Source organism: Schistocerca gregaria, chromosome 5, assembly GCF_023897955.1.
Source record: "Schistocerca gregaria isolate iqSchGreg1 chromosome 5, iqSchGreg1.2, whole genome shotgun sequence".
NCBI classification, from domain to species: domain Eukaryota; kingdom Metazoa; phylum Arthropoda; class Insecta; order Orthoptera; family Acrididae; genus Schistocerca; species Schistocerca gregaria.
This window is the reverse complement of record NC_064924.1, coordinates 278,122,035-278,138,328: the sequence shown is the minus strand read 5'-3', so window position 1 is coordinate 278,138,328 and position 16,294 is coordinate 278,122,035. Positions and strand designations below refer to the sequence as shown.

The following is a 16,294-nucleotide window of genomic DNA, read 5'->3' as shown; positions in this document are numbered from 1 at the left end:
GAGCTATCCAAGCACGACTCACAACCTGTCCTTGCAATCCCACTTCCACCAATACTCCATCTCCTGCCTTCTGAACTTCACTTAAGTTCTCCTGAATACATTGTGGGATCAGTATTCCTGGAAGTAAGGCTACCGCAGAGACGTTCTGCAAACTAAGGTAATGTCACCCTGCTCACTCTGGTATGTGATTAGTTGCAGTACTAAACATTTTACACCCTAAGAGTATGCACTTGTGTTATCATATTTATTAATTTTCTCAATTGAAATTTCCTTTGAGACACATACTGGAACCTCCCTCATGCAAAATAAATAAATTTTTCATTCCCTTCCTCTATCCTTCGTCACTGGACACAGGCTTGATAGATAAATGGTGTAATTGGAATGATCACACAGAAAATGTTTTGGGGAAGGTGAATCAAAGACTATTTTATTGGTAGAATAGATGGAAGATGCAACAAATGTACTAAAGAGACTACCTACACTATGCTTGTCCATCCTCTTCTGGAATATTGGTGCACAGTACAGGATCCTTGCCAGATAGGATTGATGGAAGCCATCAAACAAGTTTGAAGAAGGGCTCATTTTGTATTATCACAAAATAGGAGACAGAATGACACAGATAGGAAGCTGGATTAGCAACCACAAAAGAAAAACTTTTTTTGTTACAGAAATATCTTTTTGCAAAATTTTAATCATCAACTTCCTTCTCTGAATGTGAAATTATTTTACTGACACCTACCTACATAAGAAGAAATGATCTTCGTAGTAAAATAAGAGGTATCAGAACAAACATCAAAAGATTTAAATGTTTGTTTTTCACACGTGATGTTCAAGAGTAATGATAGAGAACCAGTCAAGGGATGGTTCAACGAAGCCTCTGCCACGTACTTCAGTGTGAACTGCAGATTAGTCATATAGATGTAAATGCACTTTTGTTATCAATAACCAGCAAATCCCTTTATACACAATAATGATTGACTAAAGCCTTTATGTCTAACAACAGCTGCGTATTAGGTAAGTAATTAAAATCCTAAAGGGCAAAAAACAGTATTTTTGGTTTATTCTTAATATGCACATTCCTAGAAAAATGTTGTTATTGGCCAACACAGTCATTTACTGAGTAAAAATATTGCTTGAGTATATATTTTTTAAATTCTGCCACTCATCTTCTAACCTTCTGATGCAGACTGGCAGTCTATTGTAAAGTTTAATGCCGATATGGCGTAAATAGCTTTGCATGACTGTTGTTTTTGTTTGCTATGTATGGAGTGCCATGCTGTTTCCAGTATTGTAACTACAAAGGCACCATGCTCCCCTACGCTCGGTAAACGGAGTATGGGACTCATCATCATCATCATCATAGTGAATGTATTGTTAGTGTTTCAAGCTTTCTATATATGGAGGTTTGTGTGTTACTATTTGGATAGTCTTCTTCTGTAATGAAAATTTTTTGTCAAGTGGCAAATGGTGGAACCATAAAATATTATTCAGTATGTTGCAAGAGACTGAAAATAACCAAAGTATGCCATCCTGGCACCTTCAGGTGTAAAAATGTTTGTGATAATTCTACAATAAAACAGCTGAATTGAGTTTCCATGCAAACTTTATTACATGGTCACTAAAATTTGAGTTTTCATCAACATGAATTCCCAGCAATTTTGTAGATGCTACTCCATGTGTATGTCTTTGTCATCCAACACCAGATTATTTTCCCCTATTGTATGTAGACTGTTATATTTACATTTAATGTCATCCTGTTTGCACTGAACTTAGAGTGGACATACTTAAGGACTTTACCGGTAGTTGTTTGCAGCAACTGCTTTGACATACTTATTGTCACCCTATAATGTTACAGCACTGATAAAAAATCTACTTGCCAAGTGGTAGCAGAAGAAAATGTATACAAAGGGTAAGTAAAGTACAAGGTTTTGGAGCCAGTGGCTCCTCCTCCTGATAGGAAGGCTGAAGGGGACGGGAGAGGTGTAAACGGCTGGACTGGTGAGTTTTAGGAAATGGGGAGCGTATGGGTAAGGGGTGACTTAGCAGATGGGATTAGAAGGAAAGACTGCTGTTTTTCCTTCTTTCTGCCAGAAGAAGGAGTTACTGACTCTGAAAGCTTTCATTTTTGCTTAACCTTTGTACATGTTTTCTGGTGCCACCGCTTAGCGAGTAGATTTTTTATCTACGCAATTACATTATGTTTTCAAAAACTGATTATTTTTATTGTTTTATTATCACACTAGTATCATCTGTGTATAGCATGATGTTAGCTGCACTGTCTGAAATGTGTGTCATTTAATTGATATGAAACAATACGGGACCTAGAACTCTCCTTTGTGATACTTCTATTTCCACTTTTTTTGCATCTAATACTAAACTGATTTTGTGATCATAACAAGCTTATTCAGTCCTACTATCTGTATCTAGCTTTGTAGTTTTAATCCAAACTGCTTTTTGCCTGTCCCTTGAATATCAAATGCATCCAGTTTTTTCTAAAAGGAAGCAGTAACTGACAGTGTCAAAAGATTTGGAGAGATCTAAATTAACTCCTATTGTTTTTTTTCTAAATTTCTGATTACTTGTTTAGTTAAGTGCATTACTGCTGTTTCTGTAGTTTTACCCACCTGAGAGCCATACTGTTTTTTTCAGTAAATAATGGTAATTTAGACATTTGTTGAGTTAGTGCTTCAACAATCTTTATAATTTTGGTGAGTGCTGGACAGAGTGATATTGGCCAACAGTTTTTTACCACATCCTTCTCACTGCTTTTAAATAATGATTTCACTTTCAGGATTTTCAGCCTTTCAGGTAACACTTCAGCATTGAAGTTGCAATGTATGCCCAGTCCCTTGCAATCTGTGGAACAGTCTAGATTATGTCAAGTATGTCAGGCATCAGCAACTCATCTACTCCTGCTGGTTAAATTTCAAGTTTTTTTATCAGTTTTAACATTTCATGTTAGTTTGTTGGATTGCCCCATGTGGCACAAGCAGCTTTTGAACATTCAGATTTTTTTAAATTTATGAATTCTGAATATAATGAAGTTTTGGCAAATGAGAAATAATTGCTTATATAATTTGACAACTCTTCTTTTTTAATATTAACGTTTTCTGTGCTTTTGAGAATGCTACCCTGTTTCTCACATCTCCACATAGCTTTACATTTGCTATCAGACCTGTCATTTCTCAGAAATTTTGCCCTGGCAGTTGCTATTTAATGTACTATCTTGTAATTATTAACATATTAAATAAACTGTAAATTAGTGGATATTTTAATTTACAGAATTAATGTTTTTACAGTTCTACAATAATTTTTCATGCCAGCTGTTGTCCAGCAACTTGGCTGTCTGTCACCATGCATCATAGCGAGTAGACTTGCTATGTGTGCATTTAAGTTTTTGACATCTTTGGAAAGCAGATATCAAAATATTCTACAAATATGGAAGAAAATGAATTATATACATCCTTGGTATTTGTCAGGGACAGCATTTTCACCCAGGAGTAATTATTTGGGATGTTTACAATGTTTACACAGTTTTTGTAGAAAATTTCATGTATGCATCAACTGCACTTTTCTTTCTTTCAATGGTATTGAAGGAATTTTGAAGACTAAAGCATTGTCAGATAACCCTAAGCCAGCATTTATTATTTCTACTTCTGTATGTCCTACATCTGAAAATGTGTTGTCTATGAGACAGTATTATTTGTTATACTTCCATTCATCCAGTCATTCTGGTGCCCAGTACAAGGCCAAAGCCAGGTCAGGATTAGAATGGTACTTCTCCACTTTTGGGCAGAACCGTACCTTTATAAAGGCTGTTATTATGGTGAGGTTGTTACTCAAAAAGCATTTTAAAGCTACTGCTGCCAGGTTGACTCCACAGTGGTGTAGCTGTGGGCCTTGCTGTGAGGATAAAATAACTAAAGGTTGGATTTTCTTTTTTTACGCTATGGAAAATTTGCTCAGGATTAAGGTAAATGACTAGCATTTCCACTAAGCATCACACAGGTATACTGCAGTTGGTGGGAAGGTAAGCAACCATGCTCGTTGCATGTCACAGAGCAGAGTGGAGAAAACATGGAAACCAAAGCAGGGCAATGTAAGTGTGAATGTGCAGACCGGGGGGAGGTGGGGGGTTTCTCCTGCATGGTTTTGCCGCCAGAAATTTCCAAGAAAAGAGAAACATAATACAAGAAGGTAGACATACACCTGAATAATTTTTAACAACTAAGATGAAATCTTGCATAGTGCTACAGTACATAACTATACGAAATGTATTTGCAGTTGCGAATATGGGCATCATCAGCTGTGTAATGGAATGATGACAATGAAAATCTGTACCAGACCAGGGCACAAACCCAGATTTCCCACCTATCATGAATGATGCCTTACCATTAGGCTATCCGAGTGTGACTCACAGCCAGACACAAACCTCTGTATGTCATCAACCATGTGTCAGCAAACTGTACTTATACTGGTCCAGCACAGTTTTCATTTGTACAGCTGATGATTGCCTATATTTGCAAGTGCAAATACATTTCATTATGGCTGTAGTTGGCACAATGCCTGTTCTTTCAGACATATGTGCATGCCCAATGGAACTTTGCATTGTATTTGTGATTGTGAACAACACAGGCACTGCAATATTGCACAATACATAACTTGACAACAATAATGAATAGTTGTGATGATACCCTGATACACTAAGGCCATGTCTGTTGTTTATAAATTATAAACCTATTTGGAATAGTGTTGGTTACTGTGTCATGTCTAACGTCCACAGACAATAATGAAATGTTTAGCTGATAAAGCTTTTTTCTCATCAGTGAAAGAGATGGTTCTCGGAGAAAATGATGGATCACATGGGTCCCTGAATAAAGGTAAAGACAATGAACTCTTACATCTCCACAGTAAATATGATGAAAAGCTGAAACATCATTTAAAACATCCTTCCATGTTTAAAGGAATGTCAAATCCAATACAGAATCACTTAAATGTTCATGTTTCACACATACTCATGAATAAAATAAGAAAGGAACTAAGAGAATCAAATTTTGTCTCTGTTATTCTGGACAAAGTAACTAATGTGAATAATTTATTGCAGGTGTCAGTATTTTGCTGTGTCATAGCTGATGGTGGACTCCATGAAATATTTTTAAAATTCATGAACATCAGGCACTGGTGGTGCAGTTACAGCTAGTCATTTGAATGGGTTGTAGCCTACACTGAAGAACACATTTCCAAGTGCAATGTTTGTTCACTGCTTCACTCATTGACTGAATTTAATGCTATTGTAAGCTGTGTCAAAGGTCAAAGAATGAATACTGTTTTCCTCTGTTTGAATGGTCTTAGCATTTGCTTCTCCACCTTATCCAAAAGAACCAGCACTCTAAATGAAGAAGTACAGAAATGAGTGCCAAAAGTGGAGCTCTGCATCTCATTCCATGAACTGATTTCACTTTTGAAGAAGATAACAGATTCAGATGAGAAGTGAGACAAAGGAACAGTTCATTGATTTGAAATCACTATGCAAGATGTCAGTTTCAATTTCTTTCTACATACTTTTGTGTATATTTTCCCTGACACATTATCCAACTTACTGCAAGCCAGAGATTATGGCAGTGAATATTATGTGAAAAAAATTATGAATTATGAGAAATGCTGAAAACCATAGGTCACAGATTTGAAAGAATTTGGGAAAAAGAGTCATTCATAGGCAACATATAGATGAGCCGTTAACTTAACATCCTAGGTAAAATGCAGTCAGCTTAGAAAGAAACTTAAGAAAAGTCTAGTGTGAAATTATGGACAGTTACAAGATAAGAGTCTGTAACATAGACTATGGTATTTTCTGAACTTTTAAATGTATATAATATTAATAAATATAAATACTATGTTCCTGAAATTACTAAACAACTAAAATACCACTACAGATAATTTTTTATTTTTACTTTAAGATCACAGCTAGTGGTTAAATGTATTTCAGGAGAAATGTGGTATAAATGTGTTGTAAATTTGTTCAGGTCTATTAAGTCAAATAGACTCCATACAGAATACCATAAAACTGTAAATCTCTGAACTTTTTTGACTGTTCTTGCATCTAGTGCCTCAGCTGACAGAAGCTTTATAGCCCTGGAAAGGATAAAAAATTATGTATATAGTTTGCAAATTCAAGAAGATTTACAAACTTCACCCTATTATCCACTGAAAAAGGTCGCTTGTGGCAGTTGAGGAGTGAATCTGAGGAGGAGGAGGAGGAGATTAGTGTTTAACGTCCAGTCGACAATGAGGTCATTAGAGACAGAGCACAAGCTGGGATAACGGAAAGATGGGGAAGGAACTCAGCTGTGCTATTTCAAAGGAACCATTCCAGCATCTGCCTGAAGTGATCTAGGAAAATCATGGAAAACCTAAATCAGGATGGACGGATGTGGGATTGAACTGTAATCTTCCCGAACGGGAGTCCAGTGTGCTAATCACTGCACCACCTTGCTCGGTGGGTGAATCTGAGTTCCATGACTTAGTGATCAACAAATTCCCTAAAAGGAAGGCATTACTTTTTTTTCTTTTGTAACAGATTATCTTAATGAAAAATCCAGTACACGCCACTGGCAACTGTCCTTTATTATTAGTGACATTCAAACAATAACCCAAATGCTCAGTTTCAAGGATAAATAAATACAAAATAGTTTTTAATGACAATATTATGAATAGAATGGACTGCTACTCACCATATACTGGAAATGTTGAGTTACATACAGGTACAACAAATGCAATTCTCACACACATCTGTAGAAACCAGCGTATGACAGAGAATACAATACTAGAATAAAATAGCTATCATCTATCCCTGCAAGCAAATAATAACTATAACCTATCATTAGTGATTGATTTTCTTATGCAATAATAGCCCATTTGCTTTCTTCTGTCTGCAGCTAAAATGGCTATAAATGAATTCTCATTCAGTAATACAAAATACTTATCAGCCATACTCATACTATATTATACATTTAAATGTGATCTATATAACTTTCTGACTTATTTGATAAATGATTTTCTCAAACATTATTTAATACTGATCAGTTAATCTTACCTGCATTGGTGGAAGAGTCATTGCTTCTCCTATTATTTTATGAATTAACTTCTTTAGAGCAGCATGAGCAGCTGTTGGTGAGTCTTCCTCTGGTAAAGGCTTATCTGAACACAAACCAATATTTTCTTAAATTTCATTTTATCCAAAATACATATAAAGTCTCAAAACAGCAGTTTTTCCCAAGTTTGTAAATGCTTATAGTGATGAATACGTACTCACACACCAACTTTTACCTGATACCTTTATGTGAGAACCAGCCATTAATTTGACACTGCAAAAACCATTTTATACAGACCTAAGTAATCTGATAGATCCGAACCTTTAAATCTTTTACAGACACTCTTATTATCTTATGACCATCATACACAAACTCAGTATCTAATGTGTGCTTCACAACCATATCAAAGATATCTGAATGAAGCATACAAAAGGTCAGTAAGTTACGGTTATCATTCATATTAATAACTATGACACAGTTTTCATCTTTTTATGTGTAACTTGCTTTACAGTAAACAGAATAATCTTGTAATAAATCCTATACAGATACTAAAGAAGAATATACTAGCAATAAAAATGATGAAATACGAATGAATGAGGAATACATTATGATAACTGAAACTTAATGCCAAAACATTACTTTGATTTCTTGCTTTTTGTGAGCCGTTGCTTTAACCATTACGCTTTCTGAGAATGCCTCCAGGCCTTACTCAAACTTTCAATGTCTCTGACAGCTCCACGTATGATTTCTGAATGTTATTACCAAAGGTTCCCCCGTGGGGTATGTGGGAATGGCACCACTAGGGGAATTGCATTGGTGGAGGACTGTAGCTTACTCTGCCATAAAGGATGACCACTGTCCACTGTGTGACTGAATGTCACCTGGTGGTGTTGTAGATATGTAACATGTTAAGGAAACCATATAAGCAGATCTAGACAAGTGGGGAATAATATAAAATAATACATGCTGCAAATGGGGAAGTCACTGAAAGAGACAACCTAGACAACAGGCACATTGTTATGGCCCAGCACCTGGACAATAGCATCTCAGGAATGCTGTTCAGTTGTTAGCGTGCTACTATCATGAGCATCTGTGGAAAGAGATTAAACAACATTTAATCCATGAGAAGGTAACAAGATGTCTGCACCTCATCACAGAGCATGGAGGTTGGAAGCTTGCCTATTCCATCAAGCAGGATCGGTGGCAATTTGTGGCAGATCTTAATACAAAATACTATGCATGTGCAGACACAAGTGCTTTGGACCACACTGTTCTGTGTATATTGTTGAATATGAGACTCCATAGCAGGCAATCTATACATGTTCCGCTACTGACCCAATGACACTGTCAATTATGATTGCAGTGATTATGGTGTCAGTGAGATTGGACTGTGGATCAATACAAAGATGTAGCCTAGTCAGATGAATCATGTTTCTTGTTACACCAAGTTCATAATGACACACCTTCATCCAGGCAAATGGCTACTTGAAACATGCACAATGCCACAGACCTAGGTCAGTGGGGGCAATATTATGCAGTGGGGAACACTGACATAACTTCTATGGGACCAGTGGTAGTAATCAAAGGCACCATGATTGCTAAGGACTCTGTGAACGTTACTGTGAATTGCCTGCATCCCTTCATGCTTGATGTTTTTCCCCATGGAGATTGCTCTTACATCTGGATAACAGTCCATACCACAAGATCTGAATCATGCTGCAGTGATTTGAGGATTGTAAGAGAGAACTCACATTGATGTCTTGGCCACCAAATTCCCCTGACCTCATGTGACGGAATACAACAGGAGTGCTGTTTCAAGCTCCATACCCACACACCACCGATCAATGATTTACAGGAATGGCATGACCTGCGCATAAATATTTGGTGACAGATACATACAGAAACCTACCAAGAATGCATCCCACTATACTACTAAGTAGGTGGTTATAAAGATTTGGCCCACCAGTGTCTATGAAATAATTCAGAGTCACTAAAACAAATGGTTGATAGGACTGAAGTACATGAGGGCACAATGACATGATTTGCTATCACAGAAAGCCAGTTAGAATTTTGAAATTTTAGGTAGAAACATCAATGACAAAGAAACTTGAGTCATGTCTGGAGGCATGGTCGAAGAGCCTAATGCTTAAGGCAACTGCTCACAAGTAGCACGAGATCCAGGCTCAAGTCCTGGCTGTCACAAATTTTTTGGTTATTACTACATACTCACTATACTCCAGCTTCAACTTTTCTCACTGGTATCATTTCATTCCATTTTATTTTACTGATTTTATCCCCATCATCAATTCATTTTAGCAGATATAATTTGCTTGATGAAAGAATGAGTTGTAGTCATTAACAGCCAAACTCACTTGTGAAGTCGACAAGAATCAGCTGAAGGTACAGAGGGCAGGAGATCTGAGGGAGAAGGAGTGAGAGCAGACAAAATGGAAAGCAGAAACTCAAAGTCAGATCCAATGAATCAGTCCACAATGCCTGATAAGAAAAGTGAAGCACTCATAAGGGAAGGAGGATCAAATTTACAAAGAATTTGGCAGTATAACCCCACTTATTAGTGTGATGTTGCACCATCTCTAGCCTGGATGTATGCACTGATTTGGTTTGGAAGAGAGTCGTACAGCTGTTGTATCCTCCCCTGAGGCAAAATAGCCCACAACTGTTGTAACTGGTCCTTGCATTCAGGCTACTGGCATTGGAGCAGAGTTGATGTCTGACCTGGTCCCACACACGGTCTCTCAGGAGCAGATCTGGGGCTGTGCTGGCAATGAGAGTACCTCAAGATCGTGAAGACATTTCATAGAGATATGCCATGTGTGAACAAATATTGTTGTGTTGCAAAATGGCACCACAATGCCGCCAATAAGGAGGTAATAAATGAGGACATACGTTGTCCACGACATACCATTGTGCCATGATAGCCCTCCAAATTGTGACAACAAGAGTAACACTGTTGTATCTCTCCAAAATGTCAGAAGACCTGGTTCTCACTGAAGGTTGCCACCATACGTAACTGATGGTGCTTATTTGGGGTAGTGGAGATGAATTATATATATTTTTCTTCCCAATTCAATTCAGCATATCACTAGTTATCCAATCTATCCATCTAAGCCTCAGCATTCTTCTTTAATACCACATTTTGAAAGCTTCTGTTCTCTTGTTGTCTGATTTGTTTGTTGTCAATATTTCACTTCATAGAAGGCTGCTCTCCAAACAAATACCTTCCGAAAAGACCTCCTGATTCTTAAATTTAATTTTCATGCTAACAAATGTATCTTCTGAAGTATGCTTTTCATGTTACTGTCAGTCTGCATTGTCCAAACAGCGAAACTTATCTAATTCTGTTTTTCTCATATCTTACTCTTAATTCCTTCAGCTTTGTCTTCTTTAATCTGAAAACATCCTATTATACTTGTCTTACTTTTACTCATGTTCATTTTATGACCTCTTTTCGAGACACTATCCCCTTTGTTTGATTGCTCTTTCAAGTTCTTTGGCATCTATGGAAGAATTACAATGTTATCAGCAAACTTCAGAGCTTTTATTTCTTCTCCCTGAATATTATATCCCTTTCCAAATTTCTCCTTGGGCTGCAACACCTTCTCACTATGTTCTCAGCTACTACTTCTCTTTCCTATCTTTTAACTCTTATAACTGCAGCTTCATTTCCATACAAGTTGTAGATAACCTTCTGCTTCCCTTGTATTTTATCCCTGTTACCTTCTGAATTTCAAAGAGTGTATCACAGTCAACACTGTCAAAAATATTTATTTTTTCAAGTCTAAAAAAGCTTGCCTTTCTTCAGTCTATCTTCTAAGGTCAGCTGTAAGATCTGTATTGTTTCAAGTGTTCTTACATGTTCCAGAATACAAACTAATCATGTGTGTGATCACCTTCTACCAGTCTTTGTTTTTTGTAAATAATTGGTACAGTATCAGCATTTTGCAGTATTTTGCAACTGTGAACTATTAGACTGATGGTGCAGTAACAGTCACACCTGTCAGCACCTACTTTGTTTGGGATTGGAATTATTACATTCTTACTTAAGTCTAAGGGTTCTATGTATGTTTCATCGTAATGTGTACATGACACTCTGATGATTTATCACAGAACAATAGTTATCTCAGTAAGCCTATAAATCTGTTTACAATAAACCATGCTAACAGAAATCTTGTGTTTGAATCATGATAAACTGTGAAGAATTGCTGTAAAGATTACTTGTTAATATTCTTTCAAATTAATACAGATTCTCAATTTATTGCTCTACATTAGGCAAGAAGATCACTGCACTGAGATACAGAATACCATTTTGCCCACTAGATAACAAGGCAAAATCTACACAGAAGTTACTTTTTGTTCTATACTTTCAGTTTTGTGACTAAGTAAAGTTACGTTAAATAGATTACCTAGGCAGTAATATTTAAAAGTCTATTTGTAATACACAGTAAAGACATTCAGCCACCAAAACATGGAATGCCACAAATGCAAACAATAAAACTTATGTACATATTATAAATAAAATACTTAATTCTGCATACAAGAAAAATATAACAGGTAGGCCACATGTCAAAACAACTTTGGAGTGAAGGCAACCTTGAAAATGTTTATGTAGTGACATGAATTAATCCTATCACTCAGTCAAATGATCTAATGTAAATAGCTTCCTCCCTGCTCCCAGCAGTGATGCACTGCAATAGAAACTGCAGAAATTCAGACTAAGATAATTCTTATTGAACATTATGTTTGTGTGTTTGTGCTGCTTATGTGTTTCATGTGAATGTAGTACAACTGAGAAACCAATTGTAGTAATTATAAATTAAATATCTATCATCTGTTATGAATATAGTAATGTGTAATGAAACATTAGAATGCATACAATGCATGAAATATCAAACTAAAGAACAAGTGTGTTAGTACCTCCACATCAGCATGCCAAGATAAATATGATGTTAAAAGTTAAAATAATATGCCCAACTCCATGGTCAAGGCTGTTACACTATGACGATATGGCCGTGCCTGATTGATGTTAGTCACATTAAATCCCAAAAGTGGAAAGAAGTTTCATCATTCAACGTAAGCTATCAGTGTAAATGAGGTGATACATGATCTTCCTTTCACTTTGCTGCTTCTGTTTCCAGGAATCTGCATCATTGTTCCAAATCACAATGTTTTCTTTTACACATTTTTCGTAAACATGGTTCAGCTCATCCACACCATCATCAATTGGTTGCTAATTTTGTCTGAAAATTCTGATTTGAACAAGAGTAACAGTTACCCCAATATTAAATTGGGACTGTGCCATTAATATTGTTAAAATACTGTTTGTACTCAGCATTATTTTAGAGAATTTTTGCTTATTCAGGTGGTTATCCACTCCATGAAACTTGCTCTCTCTCTCTCTCTCTCTCTCTCTCTCTCTCTCTCTCTCTCTCTCTCTTTTTTTTTTTGCTCTCCATCATGTAGGTAGGGGTAAATAATAAAGCAATTCATGGCATGATATAAATCTGAACAGTAATTCTGAATGTTTCATGGGGTTAAATTCTATAGAAAGTCTCATTGCAGTGAAGACATTTGACACTGATAATGATTACACCTTATCCTTTGTGTCATGTCCTCCTCCTGGTCCTAACCACCATTAACAATCCTCCTCCCTTCTTTCCATTTTCTTCCCTCCTTCCAACCCAGAGGTAGAATTTCATTATTTAAATGAATTCTCTCTCTCTCTCTCTCTCTCTCTCTCTCTCTCTCTCTCTCTCTCCCTCCCCCTCTCTCTCATATGTTGTTCCTCCTTCTCTCTTTTCCTGTTCCCCTCCAGTTATTAACTGCATAATTCACTCCACTCTTTGTTTCTCTTCTTCTTAATACATCGTTACTTCACACTCTCCCTCCTCTATCAGATCTGAACTGAAACTGGCACAGTGCTTATCCTTGAGATCTCTCTCTTAAATCTCCCTCTTCATCTTTATCTCCATCTAGCCTCGCAACAGGTGACTTCCTCTCATCCAGAGGTCTGAGGGACCTGTACCTCCTTCACAATTTTACAGTCTTTACAGTCTTCCCAACATATTCACCTCTCCTCCATTACTGTAGTGGCATCTATGGAACTGAATAGCCTGTGTAATATTACTGTCTGTGAAGTGCACTGTGAGTGTGCTACTAGTTTTGCTATGGTGTTTACACTGTGGACTCTATTTGCCATAAAATGAACTTTGATATGGTGTGGACTGGACATTGCTTTGGAATACAGACTTACAATAGGTTGCACTGTTTCTGAGGGGCATCCTGTACATACCTCTTGTTGTGAACAAACGGGGCCAAGCCTCAGTTGAGTGGGTTCATGTGTGTAGATCACCTTTTTACAAAACTGAAGGAGGAGTACAAAAATTGGAAACTTTTTCTACCTTAAATGTTTCTGTCAGCAGTAATTAAAATTTTATTATCTTGTAATTTATCTGACAATGATTTGTTTGTCAAAAAGGGATATTAAGTCTGGTGGTGCACAAGGTGCTTTTTACCAGGAGCAAGGTATGTGATGCCATTGAATGTAATCCTTTAGCTTTCTTCTATTTCCATTGTCACCTACACATCATTAAAATGTCATTTCATGTAACAGACATGCATTATAGTCAGTTACACATTTCACATGAGGGATACATGCCACTAGGAAACAAAAATAAACCGAGCGAGGTGGCGCAGTGGTTAGCACACTGGACTCACATTCGGGAGGACGACGATTCAATCCTGCGTCCGTCCATCCTGATTTAGGTTTTCCGTGATTTCCCTAAATCGCTCCAGGCAAATGCCAGGATGGTTCCTTTGATAGGGCACGGCCCACTTCCTTCCCCGTCCTTCCCTAAAAACTGATGAGATCGATGACCTTGCAGTTTGGTCTCTTTCCACCAAAACAACCCCCCCCCCCCCCCCCCCAAACTAAAAGAACTGTTTCCAATAGCATCTGTTCAACAGTACCAATGAAGGATTCCCAAAACTTTTCCTCAGCAATTACAGAACACATGAGCTGATTCAAATGAGGGAAGAGGACCACATACCAACTGTCAGTCATGTGAATAAATTTATCAGATGCGATATGTACACTGGGGAAAAAAAATTGCAACCCCAAGAGGATGTTGTGCAACATAGATGAAAGTTGATGGGTATGATTCTACATCTGAAAGATAATGTCTATTCAGATTTCATGCCAAAATCAGATTTGCTTTAAGTACATACAGTAATGGCAATGAGAATTAGTTACATTTGAGATTACGTATGGTGAGCTGATGTTTGTAAAAAATGCCTTTAAGGTGACAACGGTGCCATTAACAACACCTCAATGAGTTTGAATGAGGTAGTGTAATAGTGTTATGAGAAGTTGGATGATCCTTCTGCAATATTGCAGAAAGACTTGGCAGGAAAGTAGCCACTGTACATGATTGCTGGCAGCGGTGATCATGAGAATGTATGGTTGCAAGAAGACCAGGCTCTGGGCACCCAATAGCATCTGTTCAACAGTACCAATGAAGGATTCCCAAAACTTTTCCTCAGCAATTACAGAACACATAAGCTGATTCAAATGAGGGAAGAGGACCACATACCAACTGTCAGTCATGTGAATAAATTTATCAGATGCGATATGTACACTGGGGAAAAAAAATTGCAACCCCAAGAGGATGTTGTGCAACATAGATGAAAGTTGATGGGTATGATTCTACATCTGAAAGATAATGTCTATTCAGATTTCATGCCAAAATCAGATTTGCTTTAAGTACATACAGTAATGGCAATGAGAGTTAGTTACATTTGAGATTAGGTATGGTGAGCTGATGTTTGTAAAAAATGCCTTTAAGGTGACAACGGTGCCATTAACAACACCTCAATGAGTTTGAATGAGGTAGTGTAATAGTGTTATGAGAAGTTGGATGATCCTTCTGCAATATTGCAAAAAGACTTGGCAGGAAAGTAGCCACTGTACATGACTGCTGGCAGCGGTGATCATGAGAATGTATGGTTGCAAGAAGACCAGGCTCTGGGCACCCACATGGCTCTACCAAGATGGAAGACCTTTGCGTTTGGTGTATGGCTCTGGTGCATCGTAATGAATCTGCAGCAGCAATCTGGGCACCAGTTGGCACCACTGTGATACAACGAACTGTTAAAAATCAATTAGTTCAAGGTCAGATCTGACCAAGATGAACTGTGGGATGCATTCCACTGGCCCCAAACTTCATCCATTTAGGACTTCAGTGGTGTCAGGTGAGAGCTCACTGGCCTACAGGGAGGGGGTCTGTTGTGGTTCTGCCTCGGTACCAGTGATGGGTGCGTGTTAGTTAGGAGACCAGCTGAAGGTCTGCAACCAACCTGTATGTGTGCTAGACACACTGGACCTACATGTGTGCTAGACACACTGGACCTACACCTGGAGTTATGATCTATGTCTTCAGGAGCACTCTTGTGGTGATCCCGTGCACCTTGACTGTAAATCTGTATGTTAGTCTAGTGATTAGACCTGCTGTCCTTCCATTATGAACAGCATTCCAAGTGGTGTTTTACAACAGAATAATGCTCATCTACATACTGCTGTTGTAACCCAACATGTTCTACATAGGGGTGACATGTTGCTTTGGCCTGCTCAATCACCAAATCTGTCTCCATTCGACCACATTTGGCACACCATCGAATGACGACTCCTGTGTCATCCACAAACAGCATTAATCATGCCTGTATTGGCTGACTAAGTGCAACAAGCATGAAACTTCAACCCACAAACTGACATCCGGCACCTGTACAACATAATGCATGCATATTTGCATGCTTGCATTGAACCTCTGGCTGTTACACCAGTTATTAATGTAGCAGCATTTCACATTTTAAATGGCTTAACATGCACTTACATTCACCAGTTATCTTCCAATGTTAATTGCTCAAATATTTTACCCAAAGAAATGTATTCCCGAATTCATTACTTAATATTAATTGTTTTTTGGTGTTAAGATTTTTTTCTGTCGGAGTACTTACTTCTACAGGACAAAAAAAGTAAGATTACAGAGCATAAGTGGAGCATCTCCATTTGTTCTAGAATCACTCACTACTATTATAATTCAGACAATGTCAGGTAATTACACTATTTTTTCTTTCTTTTATGCACTATTCTTTTGGATTACAATTATCCAACAAATATTAAAAATTAT

General features: G+C 37.5%; 1 protein-coding gene across 16 annotated transcripts in view; it reads right to left on the bottom strand.

Annotated features, from left to right (window-relative positions):
• Positions 1-16,294, bottom strand: part of LOC126272953 (uncharacterized) — a 960,200-nt gene that overhangs the window by 91,646 nt on the left and 852,260 nt on the right. For all 16 annotated transcript variants that reach the window (XM_049976256.1, XM_049976259.1, XM_049976258.1 and 13 more), the window contains one exon: positions 7,094-7,197. In XM_049976256.1, coding sequence (XP_049832213.1) covers positions 7,094-7,197 — 104 coding nt within the window. The remainder of the gene's footprint in view (positions 1-7,093; positions 7,198-16,294) is intronic.